This window comes from Enhydra lutris, unplaced genomic scaffold (genome assembly GCF_002288905.1).
Source record: "Enhydra lutris kenyoni isolate GAN:26980312 unplaced genomic scaffold, ASM228890v2 scaffoldscaffold1, whole genome shotgun sequence".
NCBI classification, from domain to species: Eukaryota; Metazoa; Chordata; class Mammalia; order Carnivora; family Mustelidae; genus Enhydra; species Enhydra lutris.
The window spans coordinates 86889945-86914709 of NW_019154085.1; the positions used below are offsets into that span (position 1 = coordinate 86889945).

Consider the following 24765-nt stretch of genomic DNA (forward strand, 5'->3'; position numbering starts at 1 on the left):
TGTCTGTTCATTGCTCCAACAATGCATTTGAGGCCAAAACGTGAAGATGGAGAAGGAATTGCTTATTGCTTAGTTTTCTATTTCATTTCATCTTTACCTGGGATCCTTTTTTAAACATAGAAGAGGAGATAGTGGTATTTACAATGTTTGTGTATAATGATGAAATCTGTCAAAGACTTTCCCTTGATCACTGGCTGGTATCAGGAATCCTATGTTGTTTTTCTTTTTGTCCTGAATGACAATCAAATAAACAAATAATACAATATTCATCACTTTACTAAGATACCTACCTTTATCCTTTTCTGTCAGGGTGCTTGTTGTGTACAGAATTTAAACTGGGGCTTGAGAAAGAAACTTTAAGAAAATAGAAGATATAACTCTTGTCCTTAAAAAATGCAAAATCCCAGAGCACCTGGCTGGCTCAGTCAATGGAGCATTCAACTCTTGATCTCAGGGTTGTACGTTTGAGTCCCACCTTGGGTGTAGAGATTACTTAATGATAAAATCTTCAAAAAAAATCATAATGACATGAAGGCAAACTTTACCCAAAAAATCATTAATAGCCTAATTAGCTATTCAGATCAATAGCCACTTACGGTGACCCTATTATGTTTAAGACACTTTGTATTTGAAAAATACAATGAACGGTCACTGTCATTAAGGACTTACCTTCAACTGGGTAAATAAAACAATGGTATATGAATAAGAAATGTGTGTAAAATATTTAGCACAATGTTAGACATAATAAACAGTTGTTGCTAGCCATCATTATCATCATTGTTAGCATCATAACAATGTGTGGATGAAGATGTTTTATTTGAAATACAACAAGCCATGTAGGTTCAAGTGAAAGATGCTCAATATTGCAGAGGGTTTTTGACAGTGTAGGGTCAAATATTGGAGACATGAGGGTAAAGAAGTGTCTTAAGAGACTGCAAAATTCAGAGAAGGTTTTCTTCAGGAAGAAGGCTTGTTAAATATGGTTCTGTGCAAAAGTGAGGCATAGAGAAAGCTGAAAATGTAAAAGGAGACTGGGTTATCAGTAGCTTGGGAGGAAGTAGCCTTAGAGAGTAGCCTTGGCTGTGGGCAGAGGTACAGCTTTATTAGCAATAAGATCAAAAGAAAAAGGAAGAATGATTTTGGTTGAAGTTAGGGTAGTTCAGGGAATTCATGTCATGTGAGTTGCACTCTTTAAAGTAAGTAGGAAAAGAGATGATCAGTTGACAGTAAGGGAAGGGAGTAGGGTTGGACTCTTGAAGAATGGAAATATAGAGTAATTGCTGTGGACAATATATGGAGATTCAGTTACCATCACAAAAGAAGATCCTATTTGGATAACATGGACTGAAACAAGTCTGTTACAATTATTTACATTTCTTTAGACATTTTTGATACTCTAGGAGCAAAGAAACTGGCTGGATTTTCTTTGGCGGGGCAAGAACGATACAAGAATAAGGGACAGGGATGGAAAAGATTTCAAGCTCCGAGGTCAACTGAGGCAAGTAAAAGCAGACCTGGTGAAATGGACGTGAAGACTTGTCAGAGCCCAGTTATCACAGTGAAGAATCTACATCAGGGGAACAAAGAACGGGATGGTGGGAAAGGGCAGAAGGCTGAAACAGATTGAGTTTCACGTTCTGGTTTGCAGAGCTGGAAGTGTCGTAGGTTTAGCCCAGTACCAAAGTGTGGCCATCTCTGTGGTTAGAGAGATTCAAAGCCTTGGAAGCCAGGATCCTGCATGGACTATTGAGCCATGAAGTTTCCCAGAGTAATAGTATAAACAGCCCTGGTGTAAACATGACCACGGGACAAGTGTCATCTTACCTGAGCTATGCAAGTAGTGTGTTAAAACATGATGGCAAAAATGGATGACCGAGGCTTCAAAAAATTACAGTTGCAAACTGGAGGTTTTTGGGGGGTAGAGGTTAAGTTTGCTTTTCTCTGTAGTCCCTCTCAATGGGCGTGGTGTTGATACAATCTTGATGGTTGACAAATGGGTTGTTTGTTGAATTGATAAATAAATGAATAAACAAATTAATGATGATGCATGACTTAGGAACATTGGTTTGAAACAGCCATGTGAACTGAGGAGTTTGTTGACCCATCCTCTTTGCTCTGTGAGCTTAGATAGATGAAAGCAGGAACGGCTGTGCTGGAAAGGTCTGGGAGGGATGGAGTATTATGACAGGATGGCACAGTTTCATCTAATCTGAAGAAGTGGAACGCATGTAGGAGGAAATCATTAAGCATGTGGGGGGATAAACAAGTAATATGTGGAATGGGAAAGCAAAATGAACCATGAATAAAGGGTGTTGGTTTTCTTTTTTCTTTTATTTTTTTTCCCGGTCTCTAGTTCCAAGTTAAGCTTGAGACGTTTTTTTATCTACTATCACCATAATAGTTAATAAAAATTCACCTTTGGAAGGTGTTTCATGAAGTCATTCCTTTCTGGGTGCCTTTAGAAACACGACTAAAAAAAATCTAAAATAGAAAAACATAATCCTGAAATATTAAATGGAAATTATAAATAAGCATCTTGAGTAGAGAATTTGAAGAACTTGGACGTTTTCACTTTACCCCAGTAGACTTGGATGTGGATCACCCAGTGAAAAAAATGGAGAGCAGGAACATGAAAGGAAAAACTGAGAAAAAAAGAAAAGTTTAAAATTCTGTATTTTATTTATATTGATGTGAGAATTTACCATGGCTTTCCCCATACTAATTTTATGTCAGCAACCTTGTCAACATCTAAGATGTATTCAAATTATGTCAAATCATTTGGGCATACTGAAAAACTGAAAAAATGGGGTTCTCTCTCTTTCTCTTTCATATTGAGTCACTATGATACAGTGGAAAGAGCAGTGGGTTAAGAGTCAGGATATATGAATTCTCCATCAAGCTTTTCCACAAATTATTTGTCTAGCTTTGTATGAATCATAAACTTCACTATACCTTAGTTGTATCATCTGTTAAATGAGGAAATTAGACTAGAATTTTGAACTCCACCCTACCCTACCCTTTCTGCTAATGAACTGTTACTGGGAAGCCTGAACAAAGACAACAAAGCACTGGCTGAGCTTGTTGGCACAGGAGGGGGAGGTCCTGCCTCATAGTATTACACCCAGGGCCCTGTGTTTGTTAGAGCTTTGACTTTGGTTTAATGTTCTGCTGTTGTCATTTTGCACCAGACTCTCTGGGCCCCACTGTAGCCAGCTTTGCTTATAGCTCACAAAATGCATTAGGATAATAGCAGACGATAAGCCAGAATGGGAGGTGGGGATCAGGGATTTACTACCTAAACTACCACAGAGAAATGCCGACTATGTCCAGGTTTACCAGATTCTTCTGAGGTGTCTCCAGAGCGGTTGGAAATCTCTAGATCAAGATTGAAAATCTTGCCTGAGCAAGAAACACCATGGTTGAAGGTATAACCCCCCTAAATTGATGATACTAATGAGAAGGTTAGGAGGCTAACAAGTGGTTTGACCTCTTTAAATACAAATTCTATGCATTGCATCATTAGCTTTGAAGAAAGAGGGGGAAAGGGTAAGAACATTTCTGTACCATTATTATCCTCTTGGTTTAATAACTTCCAATTCCTCTTACTATTCTTGCATGGAGTTTAAATTAAAATTTTTTAATTTTTTAATCCTTTTTTTTAATTTATTTATTTAAGTAATCTCCACACCCAATGCAGCACTTGAATTCATGACCCTGAGAATGAGAGTTGCATGCTCCATTAACTAGCCAGCCAGGTGCCCCTAAATTAAGTTTTTTTTTTTTTTTTTTTAATTAACTAGGTTTCTGGTATGGGTAATGAAAGCCACACAAGTTTAATCTTAAGTTACTTCTCAGCAAGAGTTGAGTGGATATATAGGGTTAATCAATTGTGCAAGATCAGTTTATCAGATAATTCAGTACCTAAGTACTCAACATGCAAAGAATCAAATTATTATAAAGCATGTCATTTTGTTCTTGTTTATACTATCTGTCACATTCTTATATGTTGGAAGAGTTTTGTCATCCAGAGAGGTCATATAAATCATCATTTAAAAATTTGTAGTTAACCCCATTTGGTAAGTTTATAAAAATAAAATAGAGGAAAAGGTGGGTTTTGAAGAGAGAAAAACAGATGTAGCACTTGGCAGGTGAGACAGGAGGGTCATTTGCTGACCATAATCAGCGTATAAGAAGAGGTTGGCACTTCCTGGCTAATGAATGTTGCGGTTTTATTAACTTTGTTTGTGATTAGGAGCAGCTATCTCCACTTCACAGCAAGGGTTCCCACAACAGATAACTGATATCCCAATCTTCTTCAGTGTCTCCTTCATTCACTCAACAAATGTTTAATAAGCACTGTTTTTCTTGTGATGCTGTCAGTGGTTTCTAGTCACCTCCAAAGTCTTCATCTGTGTCTATGGTTCCTCCATCAGAAAGCTATGTTGCTTTGAGTTTTTAACTGACAAGAATATAGATGAAATTCTTTAGGCCTAGACAGTGAATAAAAAAGGAAGTTAGGGTAACTAATTTATTGGAAGTATGGAATTCTGAAACTTCAGGGATACCTCAGAAAGCATTTACTAGCTCATTTTACAGATAGGGATACTGAGATTAAAAATCATAAGTGGCTGAGCCAAAATGGGTTGCCCAATGACCCTGAACCTGGTCTGATCATTCAGTTATTGAGGATTAGCTGTGTGTCAGGCACTGTACTAGGCACTGGTGCTACGAAGCTGAATAAAACACAATCAGCTCACAGATATGTATTTAAAAGGATATAATGTGCTGTGCTTAAGTTCAGTGATTGAGATATGCAGATGGATACGTGCGGAAGGAAGTTCTGAGCTCAGGTTGAGGGTCAGGAAGGCCACGTGATAGGAGATTAATTCTGAGCTGCTTCCCAAAACCATGTCACCGAATACCTTAATTTAGACAGGTGATGGAGATAACTGAATTCCCAGGGCATTGATTCATAAACTGGGTGTGCATCAGATCCCCTGAAAGGCTTGTCAACAGAGACTGCTGATTCCAGTTTTTGTTTTTGTTTTGTTTTTTTACATATTTTATTTATTTATTTGAGAGAGAGAGATCACAAGTAGGCAGAGAGGCAGAGAAAGGGGGAAGCAGGTTCCTTGCCGAGCAGAGAGCCCGATGCAGGACTCGATCCCAGGACCCTGAGATCAAGACCTGAGTTGAAGGCAGAGGCTTAACCTACTGAGCCACCCAGGCGCCTCTGGTTCCGTTTTTTAACAAGTTCCCAGGTACTACTGATCCTGCTGGCCTGGAGGCCACCCCCCCTTTTTTGGGGGCCACATTTTGAAAACCACTGTACTAGAGCATCCTTAGGTTTTTGTGTATGTACAAAAAGCATTTAAGAAGAGTACTGAATTGCCAGGCAAAACACCTTACTTTATAAACCCCACAGAAATATAATAACACAGTCTAAGATTCTTTTCAGTAAGATACCAATTCCAAAATTTTCAATTACACAGTAATGTGAAAAATAAATACATAGGAACTTACTTGGGATGCTTCCTTTGAAAGTCTTGGATTCTGTCTCTATACATAGCAATCAAAACTGCCTAAGGGTCAGTGGTCTCTATAAATTTTGATATTCACAGTCCCTTAATATAAAACCTCACTTTAAAATTAGACTGTGTCCCTGACTGGGCTGCTTCCTGCTGTGGAGGGAGATATTTGATCATGCAGAGTACTACAGATTCCCAGATTCCCATCCCCCTTTCGTTCTGCCTCTCTCTCTCTTAAAGTTCTTACACATCAGGGGCTCTCATTGGCCTCTGAGCACACGTTCCCTGGAGAAAGCCACGTCAGAGCAGGCATGGAGAGACCCAGCCAGGCGCTGTCGTAGTTCCTAAGAAGAAAAGAAAACTTTTGTCTCTCTGGAGGAGGCTTCCCTGGCTTTGCACACACCTCTGTAGCAGTGGGATGCCCTGCTGGGCTGCCTACGTAGCTGTGTAATGAGAAAAAGATCGTCCTCTTCCCTTACGGTTGTTTTTAAATATCTGGTGCCAATATGTATTTTGGAAGCCTTCTACAGAAAGGCACACATGCATTTTTAATGATAAAAAATGCTTATGTTCATTAATTAGTCAACTTTAAACAAAGTAGCCATGAGAATTTATATACCTCAACAAATGCTGAGGATGGGTTTCTTTATCTTTTTTTATTTAAATTCAATTAGCCAACATATAATACATCATTAGTTTCAGATATAGTGTTCAATAATTCATCAGTTGCCTATAACACCCAGTACTCATCACGTGCCCTCCGTAATGCCCATCAACCAGTTACCCCATCCCCCACCCCACCCACCTCCCCTCCAGCAACCCTCAGTTTGTTTCCTAGAATTAAGAGTCTCTCCTGGTTTGTGTCCCTCTCTGATGACTTCCCATTAACTTTTCCCTCCCTTCCCCTATGTGGGCTTCTTTAAAATTCAATACAGAAGACTAAATTAAAAACAATTTTCTATGTTTTCTTATCATCTAGAATGTCAGTAAAAAGACTATGTTTCTAACAGATGATGAATACAGTTACCTAGATTTGTGATTGCTTCTCCGGGTCCCTTTGCCTTGATAAATAAAAATCAAATTATATGACAAGTGCATAATTTCTATATTATACTGAGAAGTATCCATATATATATTACTTTTATACATTTATGTATATATTCGTACATTTATACATTATGTATTTGTATGTCTGTATATTGTAGAAGCACAGCCATTTCATGTATATATCTCTAAATATGTGAATCACAGAATCAGGAAAACAATTATCAATCAACACCATTGTGTCCTCATCCCAAAGTACACTCTCTGACATTAGTAGGCACTCAATAAATAGTTATTAAGCAGTGGGATGGGTGAATGATTCAATCCCCCTTTTTTTTTTACATGTATTTACTTCAGCTTTTCTAGATCCTCCAAGATGTTTTCTTTTCTGTAAGAATTATTTATTCATTTTATGTTCATTAAAATGGCTTGGCATAATATTCAGACATAGTTCTTCAATTTCTAAATGAAATGGAAAATGGAAAACATATCAGTTATAATAGAATACCTGCCTTCCTACATGAACACATGCTCATTACAAATAAAGAAAATAAATGGTGAAGGGATGAAAGTAAATAGAGAAAAAAGGAAAAAGAGAAGGAATAAGTATCAAGGTCTCATTATGTTTTAACTATTTGTAAACACTAAGCAAAACATACTTTTTTTTTTAAAGATTTTATCCATTCATTTATTTGACAGACAGAGATCACAAGTAGGCAGAGAAGTAGGCAGAGAGAGAGGAGGAAGCAGGCTCCCCACTGAGCAGAGAGCCCGACGTGGGGCTCGATCCCAGGACCCTGGGATCATGACCTGAGCCGAGGGCAGAGCCTTTAACCCACTGAGCCACCAAGGTGCCCCAAAACATACTTTTAAGTATCTTTGAGAAAGTGTCCTAAAAACTCAGTTATGAGAGGTGCCTGAGTTGAAGACCACCACATCTCTTTCATTTAGAGTTCTATCTACATTGCTTGTTTTTTAAGCAATAACTAGAAAAGTCAATCCATATTGATGACTATCATTACCTAAAAATATCAACATCTAAGATAGACATAAAAGTATTTGTGAAAGTATCATTAATAAGCAACATTAGTAAGAGTGAATATATTTACAAGAAATGTGAGGCTTTTCTAACTTGAAGCAACCTAGAAATTTATCCTAACAATATTAAAATACACATGGGGTTGAAGAAACCTTTTTAATTAATGAAGTTTTTTGTTTTTGTTTTTTGTTTTAGATATAGAAAAGTTTACCTGATCTTAGGGGAGGTTTAGATATTTGTAAGATACTAGAGTAAATTTTAGAACTAAATGCAAAATCTCTGGAGAAAGTATGGAAAGAAATTACTTTGAGGTTTCTTGTGAATTTTTGTTAAGGTTTGATCATAAATGTCATGTAAATATCCTTTGTCAGTGTGTTTTGGAAGTTCTTCCAAGGAGACCAAGGAGTGAAGAGGATTAAGGGGCGGTGGGGAGGGAAGGAAAATGAGGTTGATTTTACACTAGAAGAATGCAGTGGGGAATTCTATAACTTTCTAGTGAATTTTCTACCTCATTCCTGTGTCCACAATACAGTATTACAAAACCTTTGTAAAAACCAAAATGTAAACTTCTGTACAGAACCAAAACTTCATTCTCCTCAGCAAGTTTGAGTAACCAAAATTTAATCCCATTATTGGTTCAAATATAACAATTAGGATGATTTTGAATCGCAGAGATTGAAACACACATAGCCTGAGGTAGAAAAGGGTTTTTCCAACTCCCAGAATCTAAGGAGGTTTGACAACAGAGCCACTGGAAGGACACAGGTATAGCTTGGCCTCAGGAACAAATATAACTAGAAATGTACTGTCAGGACTTGCCATCTTGTCTTTGCTTTTCTCTTTTCTATGCACACCTGCTTCCGTCTCTTTCTTCATAATTCTTACCCTACATGGGATATATCAGTTTCTTTGTTCTACATCTTATAGATATAGTCACTTGAAGAAAATAGACTCCCTTGATACACCCTTTGGAACAGTCCTAAAATTATAAGAAAGATTTGCTGACTCAGTTGGATCCATTGGCTACCTCTGGACAATCTACAGTTTGGCTTGGAGAATGGAGGACTAAGATAGGTTCACTTTAGGTGCCAACTAATCTATTGTGGCTAGAGGAGCAGAATCATGCAATAACAATGCAACTCCCTTGGGTACCATAAAGTTTGACAATAGAGAATATGGGGAGACATTCCTAGGCAAAGGAGAATGTTGTAGAACTGGGCAGGAAAACCATATGTTAAAAGTACCCATCACAACACCAAGGAAAAAAACACATTATTTCTGGGTTGGATATGCCTAGGCTAGCTCTTGGAAGTCTAGAATATTGCCCACTTAAGTGGCTTTACATATATTAGATGTACAGCTAGTAGCATATCTGTACCACATGAAGAAAATCTTGATAGAGCAAATAGATTTAAATGATTGAGTGCTGTCTTCTTCATGAAATTCTTTTCAAATACCTACCTGAACTCTACTGAACTCTTGCAAGTATATATGATCATCACTACACAGTTAATCACATAATTGTTCTAGAATTGCCTGAATAGCAGGTCTGAATTCCTAGCTCAACTGTGGGTATCTTATCTTATGCTTCCTTTTACTAGAAGACTTCTACACCAAGGTTAGTGTTAAACACATAATTTATTCCACATTCATTCCGTAAATGATTCTTGAGAGCCTACTGATTTCTAGGCAATATACTCAAAGCTCAGCATACAAAGATGATCAAAGATGATCTTTAAAGAGAGCATGTGATTTGAGGTCTTTTGTCTCTATCACACTTGACACAGAAATCTAGCATAGGCAGATTTGATCTAGCAAGTGAACTGCATCTCCAAATACCAGTAGTGTTGTTTCTAGATGCAGTTTAGTTTGCCTATCCAGAAAAATCAGAATTTTCCTCCTATTGAAGCCAAAAGGCTATTAATGCAAATCCCATTGAATTTGCATTTGGTTACATTTCTGATGGGAGCATTCATATGCAAATGAAAATCCATGAAAAGATAGCCAGATAATTCAAATAGTTGCTGAAATATCAAGATAAAAGTAGGATGTTAAAATGTCCATCCATCCATGTTTACTAGGTTGCACTAAGGATCATCAAGTGGATCAGTGTTCTTTAAAAGCTAAAATAACTCATGCCTTAAACATCTGACAACATTCAAATAGGTCTGGGTTCAGAAAGGAGCTGTTATGTGACTTTCCACTGCTATAGAGCTGAAAAAAAAAGTCAGTCCATGGTCAATCAGTCAAGTTGCTCAAAAGAGGTTCATCTTTGACCCACCATCTTGTCCCCTTTATCTCTTCTTGCGTTAAAAACAAAAGGTGATTGTTCAATAGATGTAGTCATTTTGATGACCCAAAACAGTGAACAAATAGTTTGTGCAAGTTGGCAGTTCTTTGTACTCTCTAGAGACTTGATGGCACAAGTTGAATGACACCATCATGTTCACTACCAATAAATACCATTTAGAAAGCATCTATGGCATCATGAGCATACTAACAGAAATTTGATTGATCTTAATCAATGTTCCTGTTCTTCTGAAAGATTTAAGACTTGGCATGCAACTCTTGATTTTGGGGTTGTGAGTTCGAGTCCCACATTGGGTGCAGAGGTTACTTAAAAATGAAATCTTAGTAAATAAATAAATAAAAGAGTTAAAGACAAGATTCTGAGAAGGTTTAAACAAATTTCAAGATATAAAATCATAATCTACTATTATACATCCCAAACCTATATTTGAAGGAAATATAGGTGTTGCAATCAGACTGTTGCTCTTATTCAACTTATCAGAAGTTGGAGTGGCAAAAGAGAAAGTTTTGAGATCACGCCACTCAGGATTATTAGCATTTAGTTTAATAGTCTACAAAGTGTGATGCTCCCCAGTTTCCTTTTATTTGATACAATGTATTAGTTCATAGTTTCAAGTGTTTTTAGAATTCTGGTGCTCCGTGCTTTGGTGGCTGTCACCTGTCATCCATCAAATTTGGAAAGCCTGAACCTGGGATAAGGTCTTAACCTCTCCTTCCTTGGCACACCCAATCCTTCCCCCATGCCTAGTGTTTTTACTTGTTAAATATCTCAAATCCAGCCACTTCTCACAGTCTCCATCGCCAATTCCTTAACCTTTATCTTTGCTTGGTTTATGGCAAGAAACTCCTAATTGGATTCTCAGAATCAACTTTTCTTTTCCTGCAGTCCCTATCATACGATAGCCAAAGTTGTCATTTAAAAATGCTGATAATTCACAATTTCATCCAGTTATCTTCTTCCTTAATACCTGTCAATGGCTTCCTGTTTCTCTTAGAATAAAACCCCAATCCGTAACAGGTCTACCGTATGCCACATGTTCTTGTTCCTTCCTGCTTCTCCACCCTCGCATCATATTGCTTCCCTTCCACTGTGGGCACATCAGCTCTGTCTCTTTAGATGGGGAAAGACACCGTGCTCCTTCCAGTCCCTGCATCCTTGCACAAGCAGCTCTGCCCCAGCTTCTACAGTTAGTAAACTCTGTGCCTTCTCAATTAAAGTTTTCCTGATCTTCTAGTCTCCATTGGGTCCCCCTGCTGCTTCTTTCAAACTACCACACAACGTCCATTCCTAACACTTATGTGAGTGTGTAATATTTTTATTTTGGAGAAAATACCGGTTGTACTGATTGTTCTCGTGTCTTCCTGAAGGATCAAACCGCATCTGTTTTTTGCTTATCGAAACAAGACATGGCACCTACCATATACAGTCATTCAGTACTTGTTGAATTAATGGAAGGTTCCGCTCTCTGTTCTTTTCATCTATAATCCACAAGTTCATAGCAGTGAACGCAACAATAAAAATGAAAATAAAAAGAAAAGTTGACTGGCTTGCATGAACATCACCCTACCACAAATGGTCAGAAATAATTAGTATGGCAAATACTGTAATATCTTTTATGGCAGAGCAGGTGAGGTGAAGAATATAGGGGAATCAAGATTAACGGCTCTCAGAAACTATGAAAGCAAGTCTCCACCATTAGTTGTACTAGCAAAGGACTTTTATTCATCTACTTACAGTAGCAGGCACACTCCCAACACTGTCTTATGCATAAAAATGTTTATTTAGGTTATTTAAGCCACAACTTATTTCCGAAACGTATCTGGAGGTTTCAAATATACAAAGTCTTGTGACACGGTTGCTAAAATTGATTTGCAGCTCTTATTCATTTCATGGGAACAAAGTCATAATTACAAAAGTTAAAAATCATATCAAAATCACACAATAATATAGCCAGTTTCTTTTGCTTTTATTAAGTATTTCTGTTAATTTTAATTCACTTCTATTTGTGAGCTTCATTTTACTTTCAGGCAGCTTTAAAATACTGAGCTAAATCTTGAAATTATGGGAAAAGATAAAGTGTCACATCCCATGATTTTTTAACAAAGTCCCATTATTATCTCTCTAGGAATATCTATCCTTTCGCATCTGTGTCAGACTGTGTAGTCTTGGCCATCTGTGATGTGCAGAGAGTGGAAGGTTAAAAGCTTATATTTAGCAACAGGATGTATCTGTGGTTAAGCACGTTAAGTTTAGTGGACAATAAAAAATTAAATATACCTTTCTTAAAAGAAAAGGAAGTTTTATCTAGACTGTTAAAGTGGCTTTGAGCTCCTATTATCTCTCATGTTTATGGATCTTAGAATGTAGCTCTGTTTTTTATTTTTAAATTTTCCCTAAAAAAAAAACAAAAACAAAAACAAAAAACATTTGAAACTATCTTTCATTCTTTGTGAATTATGTGGAACGGTATTCCAGGAAGAGGAAAATAAGATGTGCCTATTTAATGTAAAGCAAAGTGTCCTCCTTTTTTTGCATATATGACAAGAATAAGCCTTCAGTCAATGACTGGTCATCTGCGACACTTCTCCCAAATAAACTAGCTATTTGCTGTCTTTTTGCAAGTCAATATTCCGTACTAACAATGACATGAATGGGCTTGGGCCCCTGGGAAGAAGGCCCCGCAAAGATATTTATGATGTCCTCTTATGATTTCAGTTAAGAATGCAAATTGCACATCAGACTTTGAGGAATATTTTGCCAAAAGAAAACTGGAGGAGCGCGATGGCCATGCAGTCAGCATCGAGGAGTACCTTCAGCGCAGTGACACAGCCATTATTTACCCAGAAGCCCCTGAGGAGCTGTCTCGCCTTGGCACGCCAGAGGCCAATGGGCAAGAAGAAAATGGTGAGGCTGTAATTCATTTTTAGCCACTACACTGACCTCTGCAGCTGTTACAATTACAAATGCACTACATGCCTGGGTGTTTACCTTAAAATTTGAAGAACAGCTGCAGAGGCATGGAATTTCATGAGCAAAGATTAGAACTGTAATTTTAGGGTATTGTGAAATTTTTTTTTGTCAGCAAATTTGTGTCATTTGTACATCCAATAAAGAACAAGAACAATTAGAGCCTATTTCTAAGAGATAAAAATATCGAAATTGATTCCAATGTTTCTGAAATATTTCACTTTTGAGGAACTAAAAAAAAAAAAAAAAGTTGAGAAAGAGTGACCCCTCGCCTTCCCTTTCTTGTTTACTGACACCTGAAAAAGCTCTCTGGCCGGCTGTGAATTCCCGAGTCGCATGTGACCAAAGGTTTTTACCACGAACTGTCAGTCACCTAAAGAGAATTTCCTCATTTATCAGCTGTTTAAATTTCCCCCCAAAAGCGCCAGTAATTAATTAACTTCCCAGCGCAGTGTGAGCTGATTCCGACAAGTCTGCGCCGGGTGTGCGAGGGGACCGGCGCGCGCGGAGGCCGAGCGCAATGATGGCGCTCTCGTGGAGCAGATTGCTGTGATTCCTGTCATACCAGCCCGGGCAGGCAGCCCATTAGCTGCCATTGATTTACTGACCTTTTGGCCTGCTTCTCTCCCTCTCGTCTCTCGGCTACAGACCTGCCACCTGGAACTCCAGATGCTTTTGCCCAACTGCTGACCTGCCCCTACTGCGACCGGGGCTACAAGCGCTTGACATCACTGAAGGAGCACATCAAGTACCGCCACGAGAAGAACGAAGAAAACTTTTCCTGCCCTCTTTGTAGCTACACGTTTGCCTACCGCACCCAGCTCGAGCGGCATATGGTGACGCACAAGCCAGGGACAGATCAGGTGGGGGGTTGGTTTTAAGTGATTTCTTTCTATAATAACCCCTTAGAGAAACGATATTGCTTTGATTGGCAATCATTATTAATTTTTCATGGCATTTTGAAGATGCAGATCTTTTAATGGTAATAGCTTTAATTGAGGTCTAAATGATTTTTTGATGGTCTCTTCTAATATGATTTAATAGTCTTATGTTCACGATCGAATGAGTGTGTTAATTTCTAATTTAGAAATTTTATTTGCACTTTAACTTGACTTTAGTTTCATTTTTATGTTCCACAAAAAAGTGAATGAAATAGTAGCATTTTAATTATACATTATTAAACATCTCAGCAATTTTAATTCCATTTTTCACCTAGTTTTACTCAGAATTTTTTTTTTTTTTCATATAGGATCTAAGTCAGAGTAAAGGAAGTGTGTATTTCTTTCATTTGTCATACAATATCTTCAGGTACTTAGAGTATTTTTACAAGCTGCTACTAGTTTCTGAAATCTAATTAAGCATTTTTTTTAATCAAAAAGGCATATTACACGTCTATATAGGTATAAAATAAACTGGATTGATACTACAATATTGGACCTACATTTTAAATGATCCCTTTTGATTTGCATGCCTGTGGCTAAACATTAAGCTTATTTTGCCTCATTTGGTTGATTTGTGTTAAAAATAAAAACTCTGTTTTGAACAGGTAAGCGTAGCTTCTTAAATCCTTAAAATGTTTGAATAGGATCGATTCACAGTGTCCCTTCCATGTTTTAACAACACTGCTCTTTCTGCCCTCCTGGGAGAACTGACTGCAGGTTGATCTTATGTGTTTGAATGGTAACAGAAATGGTGTGCCTGAAGCCCCAGTAACTGGCCTTACCCATCTGGAAGCCTCCTATTTAAGCCTCGCTACCGTATCTGTTTTAAAAAAACGATTTAACAGGTTATTCTGTAACATTCTTATGTTTCTTTGTTCTCGTGGGCATTATTTTCTTTGATTGAGGAAAATGAGGATAACCAAACCCAATCAAGAAATGGTGATGATGCTATATTATGGAATTTTACTATTATAATAGAACAGCTCGGGAAAATCATTCCATTCAGATCTGATTGGGCTTGTCACCTGAACCTTTTTCGAAGTTCAGCTACAAAAGCTATGCTCGCATAGTTACACTTATGTAACAGTTTATCTCCCCTTGCTTATAGGAACAAAAACTCGAAAAAAAAAATGCCTAGATATTTATCTAGCATAACTGCTTTAAATTTCACATGCAGAAGTGTGATTGTGTTGGCGCATTATGAATGGTAGCTTTGGTGTTGAAAAGTCCCCTCATTTGCTCATGGCATTTACAATTAGTAAATTAAAATGATTGTATCATATTAACAGTGGCACAACTAAAGTTTATAGTAGTCCTCTGAGGGCTGTGGGGGGAGACAAAGCAGCTGTTGCTGTTTGTTTATGCAACTCAGCAACATATGAGCGCTGGTCCCTCAATGGTGCTCGGCGGGCTGGGCTCCGCTTGATCTTTGAAGGTTGCTGCTGTTTGAACAAACCTCCCTGTGTCCCATGTAACACCATCTGTCTCACTAGGAATGTGGGAAGATTCAGCACACCCTAGCAGTTGTCATACCGTTTCTGTGCTGTCTTTTTGCAAAAGGCTTTTGTGTCATTGCTGCTTGAAAAAGGCTGACCTCCTACCTTGAGCATCCAGAGTGGATGACTGTATTTTTTTTTTTTTTTAAGAATTCTAAGTCACAGTGCTTTTTTTCTCTTGTTCAAAAAGGTCAGCTGTGTTTGATTATATCTTTGCTGCTTTTAACTTGTCTTTTGAGCAAACTTTTTTTTTTCTTTTTTGTCCCTACTCCCTAGCACACTACTAAAAAGGAAAATGAAAAGTCGTTGAAGTCCTTCCTACTGGCCTGTGATAAAACTGCTCAAGCAGCTATAACCCAAGATGTTGTCTCTTACATTTGATAATGAATCAAATCTGATATGCAACACGTCAGGAAAAACAGGGTTTACATTTGCTACTAGCACAGTGAATGGGATATTTAAACAAGCTTATCACATAATGAAATATTTATAGTCAAGAATTTTTTTTGTTTATGTATGTGTGCTTTTTTTTCCTCCTTTAAAATTGATACTGCTTCAGCGTGAGCTATACTTCTACCCTGATACAGAAAATTTGATAAAATTAGTTCTTTGCATGGGGAGTTTTTTTGTAGACTACTTAGAATTTTTCAGGATAATATTTATTTTTTTCCTTGACAAAACAGTTGGATTCCAACAGGGAATCTTCAGATTTTAGAATGTGCAGTAAACACAGAGAACCACAAACATCTTTACAATTATACTTTCTCATCTCCAAAGGCTCAAAGAAACATTTTGGAAAAGAGACTACAGAGATAATTCTAAAGCAAGTGTTGGATGCGCATGTGAAAGCACTTTTTTTTTTTTATTTGTTCCGATTTTATTGCCAACATTATCACTTTTATTGCAACTCTGAAAGACTGGGCAAATAAATAAACATGCACTCAAACCTTTTGGCCTGTCTAAAAAATGGAGACCTTTTAAAAATATTTGTAACAAATTTCCTTTGTTCCTCCCACACAAAACTGATGTCAGTCTTTCCCCTTTTATAGCACCAAATGCTGACCCAAGGAGCAGGTAATCGCAAGTTCAAATGCACAGAGTGCGGCAAGGCTTTCAAATATAAACACCATCTGAAAGAACACCTGCGAATTCACAGTGGTGAGTAGCAGAGGTGCCGGTGCTCGCATTTGCATTTTGTTTCATTAGGGGAGTTTTAAAAGATTGTTTAAAATTTACACAATCCTGTTTGTAGCTTTCTGGAACTAGCCTTTTATTTCACAAACTACGTGAGCCTGCTCAGCCTTCATGAGACCTATGGTACCACCAGTGGCATGATCTTACAAAAAGAAAAGCCATGTTTAGACTTCCTAAAAATCGCCAACGCTTTGATTTATTACAAAATCTAGAGGCTCCTTTTTGGTCCTTTCAAATGCTCTTCTACAGATTAAGTATTTTTGACCTGAAGAAACTCAGCTGGCAAATTTTGAAGGGTATTCATTTTTGATACCTAACCATGAAAGAAAACGTTGAAGAATTTTGGATGAGAGCTTTTGTATGATAAATGTTCCTTGATTCCTGGAAACTGTATATTACAGAACAACATCCGACCACTGAGATTTCTTCTTTATAACTATTTTGATAGCTCTGCCAAGCATTTTATTACCAAATTGGATGCTATTCAAAGGACTAGTTGGATTGGTAGAATCAATGGAATCTCTACAAAGTTGATTAAAGCCATGGCGACACTTCCCTTTAAATACTGTGACATCTTTATTGTGTTATTGACCACACATTAATCTGACACTATGTTTAAATAGGAGGCTGCTGATGGCAAGACAAGATTTGGGATCTTGGCTGAAAAAGGCATAGATAGCCCTCACCTTCCACTGCTAACATCTTGAATTATGTCCTCTCAGGGTAGATAAAGCCCAGAAACAGTTATGGCCACATAATTCTAAGCTAAGCACCTAGAATGTGGAGGTACCCCATTGTGTTCTTTCCCTTTGGTTTCACAGACTCTTGTATCGGTAGACAATTGCAATCATTACCCAGTTGAAGAAATGTAATGTTGATTTTGATTATCATTTTAGGTGAAAAACCGTACGAGTGCCCAAACTGCAAGAAGCGTTTCTCCCATTCTGGTTCCTACAGCTCACACATCAGCAGCAAGAAATGTATTGGTTTAATCTCTGTAAATGGCCGAATGAGAAACAATATCAAGACGGGTTCTTCCCCTAATTCTGTTTCTTCTTCTCCTACTAATTCAGCTATTACCCAGTTAAGAAACAAATTGGAGAATGGAAAACCACTTAGTATGTCTGAACAGACAGGCTTACTTAAAATTAAAACAGAACCACTAGACTTCAATGACTATAAAGTTCTTATGGCCACACACGGGTTTAGTGGCACTAGTCCCTTCATGAATGGTGCACTTGGAGCCACCAGCCCTTTGGGAGTTCATCCGTCTGCTCAGAGTCCAATGCAGCACTTAGGCGTAGGGATGGAAGCCCCTTTACTCGGATTTCCCACAATGAATAGTAACTTAAGCGAGGTACAAAAGGTTCTACAGATTGTGGACAATACGGTTTCCAGGCAAAAAATGGACTGCAAAGCTGAAGAAATTTCCAAGTTGAAAGGTTATCACATGAAGGATCCATGCTCTCAACCTGAGGAACAAGGAGTTACTTCTCCTAATATTCCACCCGTAGGTCTTCCAGTAGTGAGTCATAATGGTGCCACTAAGAGTATTATTGACTATACATTAGAAAAAGTCAATGAAGCCAAAGCTTGCCTCCAGAGCTTGACCACTGACTCAAGGAGACAGATCAGTAATATCAAGAAAGAGAAGCTACGTACTTTAATAGATTTGGTCACTGATGATAAAATGATCGAGAACCACAACATATCCACTCCATTTTCTTGCCAGTTCTGTAAAGAAAGCTTCCCTGGCCCCATTCCCTTGCATCAGCATGAACGTTACCTTTGTAAGATGAACGAAGAGATCAAGGCAGTCCTGCAACCTCACGACAACATAGTCCCCAACAAAGCTGGAGTTTTTGTTGATAATAAAGCCCTCCTCTTGTCATCTGTACTTTCTGAGAAAGGAATGACAAGCCCCATCAACCCATACAAGGACCACATGTCTGTACTGAAAGCATATTATGCTATGAACATGGAGCCCAATTCTGATGAACTGCTGAAAATTTCCATTGCTGTGGGCCTTCCTCAGGAATTTGTGAAGGAATGGTTTGAGCAGCGAAAAGTCTACCAGTATTCAAATTCCAGGTCACCATCACTGGAAAGGAACTCCAAGCCACTAGCTCCCAACAGTAACCCTCCCACAAAAGACTCTTTATTACCCAGGTCTCCCGTAAAGCCTATGGACTCCATTACATCACCATCCATAGCAGAACTCCACAACAGTGTGACAAATTGTGATCCTCCTCTCAGGCTAACCAAACCTTCCCATTTTACCAATATTAAACCAGTTGAGAAATTGGACCACTCAAGGAGTAATACTCCCTCTCCCTTAAATCTTTCCTCCACATCTTCTAAAAACTCCCACAGTAGTTCTTACACTCCAAACAGCTTCTCTTCCGAGGAGCTCCAGGCTGAGCCTTTGGACTTGTCATTACCAAAACAAATGAAAGAACCCAAAAGTATTATAGCCACAAAGAACAAAACAAAAGCTAGCAGCATAACTTTAGACCATAACAGTGTTTCTTCATCATCTGAAAATTCGGATGAGCCTCTAAACTTGACTTTTATCAAGAAGGAGTTTTCAAACTCAAATAATCTGGACAGCAAAAGCACTAACCCAGTGTTCGGCATGAACCCATTTAGTGCCAAAACTTTGTACACAGCTCTTCCTCCACAAAGCGCATTTCCCCCTGCGACTTTCATGCCACCAGTCCAGACCAGTATCCCTGGGCTCCGACCATACCCAGGACTGGATCAGATGAGCTTCCTACCACACATGGCCTATACGTACCCAACTGGAGCAGCTACTTTCGCTGATATGCAGCAGAGGAGAAAGTACCAGCGGAAACAAGGATTTCAGGTAACGGGACCTACCCTTTTGCTCGGAACAGAGGAGACCTTGAAAATTATACTATGCTGGGTATGTGCATGCGGGGTGGGGGGAGTCTTAGTGAGAACAAAATCAAGTGCTGTTTTTTCAGCAGACATGGCAGAGTTGGTTTTCACTTGAACCTCAAACCGGCTGGGCTAGACAAACAAATGGAGAATCAGAGGAACACAGAGCTGTGGGAACACGGCTGCCTTACAAAAGATAAAGAGCTTCAGACTTATTTTTGAGGTTTATTTAGATTGATCTGTATGCTTTTAGAATTATACGGCGCTAACGGTATTTGACAGGACTTCCACAGAGGCTAAAGGTTAGCGTCTCGAACAGTCCCCTACTTGTGCAAATGTTCACAGTTCACAGTCTGCAATAAGACACGTATGAGTCTGATATGTACTTGGTTTTACAGAAAATAGTGTACTTTGGAGAGTATTTTAAAACCTATTTTGCACATTCCACTTGACTTCTGATGGACTTTTCAAACCAGTGAATGATTTATGGTTTTCCAATCCAAATGCAGGTATGTTTTAACAACATGAAGTATAATCCCTGTTTGCAAAATAGGAGCATAAGTAGCCGTGCACCTCTGTAACAGCTGTTCCAGGCTTCCAATTTACAGTACATCTGCCCTCTTTGTAAATGTATTTAAGCCTATTTAATCTCTTCTAATATTAATTAGTGCAAACGTAGTCTAAGAAAACGGAACTGTGAGCTAGCAAATGGAAATGTATGTTATCATGCAAGTTTGTACTCCTTTGTATCAAGACAAAATAAATATCAAGAAATTTAATAATTTACTGATCCACATTCATTATTGCTCAATGCTGAAGGCTGTTTTAACATAGATAGAACATTGATAAAAAGTGTTATTAATATTCCCTATTTCAAATTAGAAAATTAAATATAAAAATATAGCTTGAGGCCTTTAGTTGGTAGACATACATTTAAATGGATTGCATAATAATAACATTTTGTACCTAAATATAAAATTCAATTAAAATGGGGTTTCTACAGCTACAGATCATTTCTAAAGTTAACCACATTGAAAAATACACAAATTCTGATGTTTGATTTTCATTTGTGGATATTTCATGATATAAAGGAAACCGAGGATTTTAGAAAATTTTATGTTTTTCTGACCTTCAGAGTTGACCATTTTTTACCCTTAAAAAACAATGAGCTCTCCCATCCAGGATGGGGGAGGTTTATATTTTGGTTGAAAGGTGAGACCTCATACATTGTTCATGGAAAGTAGTATTTGTTTTTTGTTTTGTTTTGTTTTTTAAATGAGATTGATTAATAGCAAGCACTTTTGAGGTTCTCCAAATGTCAGCCTACGTGAAATTGTTTGGTGTAAACACAAGGAGAAGAGACTATGTTGAACTATGTGATTATATCACAGGGAGAATTGCTTGATGGAGCACAAGACTACATGTCAGGCCTAGATGACATGACAGACTCCGACTCCTGTCTGTCTCGAAAGAAGATCAAGAAGACAGAGAGTGGCATGTATGCATGTGACTTATGTGACAAGACATTCCAGAAAAGCAGTTCCCTTCTGCGACATAAATACGAACACACAGGTATGAGTGACTTTGACTAGCTAGTTAGAGCTTCCCGGCCTGCTGCACATTTCATAATATTTAATGAGTACACTTGTGCGACATAAGATGTAGCATATGCTGATACCTTCAACAAGGAAGAAATAATGCTTTTGCCTAGCTCCGTAGGACTTTTTTGTTGCCTGTTTATTGGATCATTCATGTGTTTATGAGTGTGCTTGTCTTCCTATCTTTCAAGTTAATCTGTAAGCCAAATTCACGGATCCTGTTGAAGGTACATTTAAGTGGCCAGGGCCAGGAAATGGCATGACACAAGCTAGTTATTGAAAATATGTTCAAATTCTCAAGTTGCAATGGCTCTATGTAAAAATTTAATGAAAAATTCAGTCAGTGATGTATTAGATTTATCAGCCAAACTTCAAGTAAGCTGCACCTTAGAGGTGGTTCTGTTTGGTCTTATAAATTGGCCATTTTTTGAACACGGCGGAAGTGTTAGTACTGTGAGAGAAAAAGGTATAAGTAAAGTAATATGCCAAATGAGCTACGGAAACTACTTCTATTTGGAAGACTAAAATAAAACTTTCTAAATTTAATTAGCTTATTTCCAATTCATACATTACTAATTAGGAACAATTATACAGAGTTGACAAGATAGCAGCCTAGTTCTTCCCTACGAGTAGTGAGATAGTGGGTTAATTTTTTAAAAGAAAGGCAAAGGACCGTAATGTGAAGCAATGTTGGTTCCTACAATTCAAGATCCTATCTGCAGCTCCGTAGTGGAGCTGCACCTGTGCTCACTCCCTCCCTCCTCCTCCTTCCTCCACCTTTAACCACAAAGCAACCCAGCCTCCGGTTCCAACTTTTCTCCTCTAGATATTTGGCATACTGTACTGGCCCTAGATGGGAAAAGAAAGAGTGTAGGATCTCAATGAAAATATTGGCAGGGGGAAATTATATAAAAACTCACTTTTTAAATGAGAAAGTCTAGTATCAAACATTTTAATATAGAGTGAAAAAATTAGCCTAACAGTGCTCTTGGGGGAAAAGTGGTGAAAAGACAAAAAAAAAAAAAAAAAAAGATAAAAGAAGAAAGAGTAATAATGTGAGTACTATCTGCTGTATTCTGACTAAGTATGTGGCTTTTTAGTGATTGAAAACTATCCTTGGGGAGCCGTCCTCCTCGTCATCTTCCTTCTTCCCTCACTGAGCATGTGTGGGAGGCAGCCTGAGAGTGGGAGGAAGCTGGGGGAACAGGAGGTGCTGGAGGATATTGGTGAAGAGAACAAAGTTGATAAATAACAGTACCCCAGTAATCTCTCTTTCTTCAATGGTCTGATATTGTTATTATTTTTAAAGTTCAATTAAAGATACGTTAAAGACAGCCTAGTTTGAAAAGCAAGTCCCAATAGTTTCTATACTTGTGTGTTATAATTCCGTGTTTGAAATGCCAAAATTTTCCTAATTTTGTCTTTTATCAGAGATATCTAAGATGTTTTCTTTAGTACCAAGTCCTATTTAAATATTTATGAAGATATTTTCATATCTAAATTTAATATTTTAATCAACCTCAAATATATTTTGTATTTCATTATTCAGCTACAATAGGCACATCACTGAAGGCATCTTTCCCTCTCTGATTGGTTTTATTATATGACCATATGCAAACTCTATCATTTACTACATGGTGAGTGTAAAACTTTTATTTTAGTGAGGGCTATCATACATATTGACATCCCGTCAATATCTTTATTTCTTATAAATGAGATAGTCCATAAACTTCATAGGCATATAGACAGTTGAGAGACCCAAAAGTTGACAAACATAAATATGCATAATCAATCTGAAAACAATGCTGTATTTAAAAAAATAAAAATAAAGTGTCTTGGTTCTTTAAGATGTGAGAAGATCTGCTGCCTAGAAGTAATGTATAGCAACAAGATCCTAACCATCCAATGACTCCTTTAAATGTGTGATTAATTATCCTCCTGTTGGCTTCCTGGCCTGTCGAGTTTCTAGTGTGTTAACTTTTTGGTCTCTTGACCAAACATCTCATGACATTATTGCTGTCAGTGTATTAGCTTCCATCACCTTGAAGTTCTTCATGAATTTTCTAGCACTGTGATGTATGTAAAAATTTAGTCCATTTTCTTCCCTAATTGAGCCCCAGAAGCCTTCCATTTATTTATATTAAGTATTAGTAATAATTTGAGAATGTACTAATGTGAAAATTGTACATGAGAACAGTCTCTGGGTTGATTGATTCTAAGATTGGGAAATGAAGTTGAATCGTCATTTGATTATGTGCTGATTTTACAAATGTGTCATTGATAAAGTGTGTTTGTTACACCTGTCCACAATTTAGCATACAGAATGGCTGAAGTTAAGAAGGAAATTACAAGCTGCCTTTTCTTGAGATCTTGTGCTCTTTTACCTTGAACTGTTTATTTCCTAGGCAGACACCAAAGACATAATGCTTAATTTCACTTACTGATGGCGTATTGCTTGCTTGCTTTTCCTGGGGCCTGGACTGGGATCAGGACTGGGAAGTTGACTTCAGTGGGATTAATTGTCACAAGTCAGGACAGTGAAGCACAAAATCTGAAACTCCTGTTAGGCACTGTCACGAACTCATTTGTATTCCACTAAAATTTAAATCTGACATTTATTGAGTACTTTTTCTATTGAGACATTGTGGTAGGTACTCTTAAACCTACCTTATTCAGAAAAGTAATAAAAATGTTTCTACTTTTGCATAGATAAAGTCAAAGTTTTAAATAAATTACCAGTCAATTTTGTTTCTCAATTATATGATAATATTTTTCATACCACAAACCTTCCATTTATTAACTTCAGTTATCATTCTAGCTGTCAGGTGAATCATGAACCTTGAGATTAGGGAAAAAAATTACCCTAAAAAGTTTGATTCACTCAATGTCAACTTGGGTATATTCTGAATCGTGTTCATGTGGAAATTTAATTCCAGGAATCTTGACTTGAAGCAGGTAAACCAAACAAACAAATTAAAAAGAGATGAAATTCCAAGGCTGTTCCTACTTAAATTGAACTTACTAAATTCTTACCAGTGACACTTCTGGAGAGTACTAGAACATTTAGTGCAAGTTTTAGCTCAGTCCCCCAACCAACCCCCAAATTCTGTCCTTTGCATGGTATAATAGCTGCACATTTTATTCCTTCAGATTGTCAGTTCATACTATAGAATTAATGTATTTCTATTATTAGCATGTTATTTATTATTGGTTGAATTCCCTGAAAATTGATCACCTGTAACCAGAATACCTATATAATAGACTGCAGCTTAATGAGCATCCCCCATGCATTTCTAACAGGCCTTGAAACTTGTCCTGGAGAGTGTCTGTTCTCTCTCAGGACACTGCTCTGTGTTTTGTTCCTTTGGAAAAGAGAGAGCCATTTTAGCTGTGGTCACTGTGATGTTCATTCACAATTATTCACAGCCGATCATGAAGTCACCTAACTCTCTCACCTCCTGTGCTCCGGAGCTGATGAGACATCCAAAGGAGGTTGTAGGACAGTTCTCCCTACGCATGCTGTAGCAACTAAAGCACCGAGAAATTTTTCATCTACAATTTCTCTTCTTTCCATTCATATTTACTTCTTCCATGTACCCTGCTCTTTATCTTGCTTAGCACTTGGGCAGTTATTGAACGTGTACTGATAAAAACAAATAAAATTATCTAACATTAATTGAATGCTTACTACGTGCAATCCTTGTACTAACCACTTTAACTACATTACCTCTTTTATTTCTTATGCC

General features: G+C 37.7%; 1 protein-coding gene across 4 annotated transcripts in view; it reads left to right on the top strand.

The window, feature by feature from the left end:
* LOC111144776 (zinc finger E-box binding homeobox 2) overlaps nucleotides 1-24765 on the top strand; it is a 134704-nt gene that overhangs the window by 102441 nt on the left and 7498 nt on the right. For all 4 annotated transcript variants that reach the window (XM_022499240.1, XM_022499247.1, XM_022499230.1 and 1 more), the window contains 5 exons: nucleotides 12638-12826; nucleotides 13538-13752; nucleotides 16376-16484; nucleotides 17417-19386; nucleotides 20813-20993. In XM_022499240.1, the coding sequence (XP_022354948.1) occupies nucleotides 12638-12826; nucleotides 13538-13752; nucleotides 16376-16484; nucleotides 17417-19386; nucleotides 20813-20993 (2664 nt within the window). The remainder of the gene's footprint in view (nucleotides 1-12637; nucleotides 12827-13537; nucleotides 13753-16375; nucleotides 16485-17416; nucleotides 19387-20812; nucleotides 20994-24765) is intronic.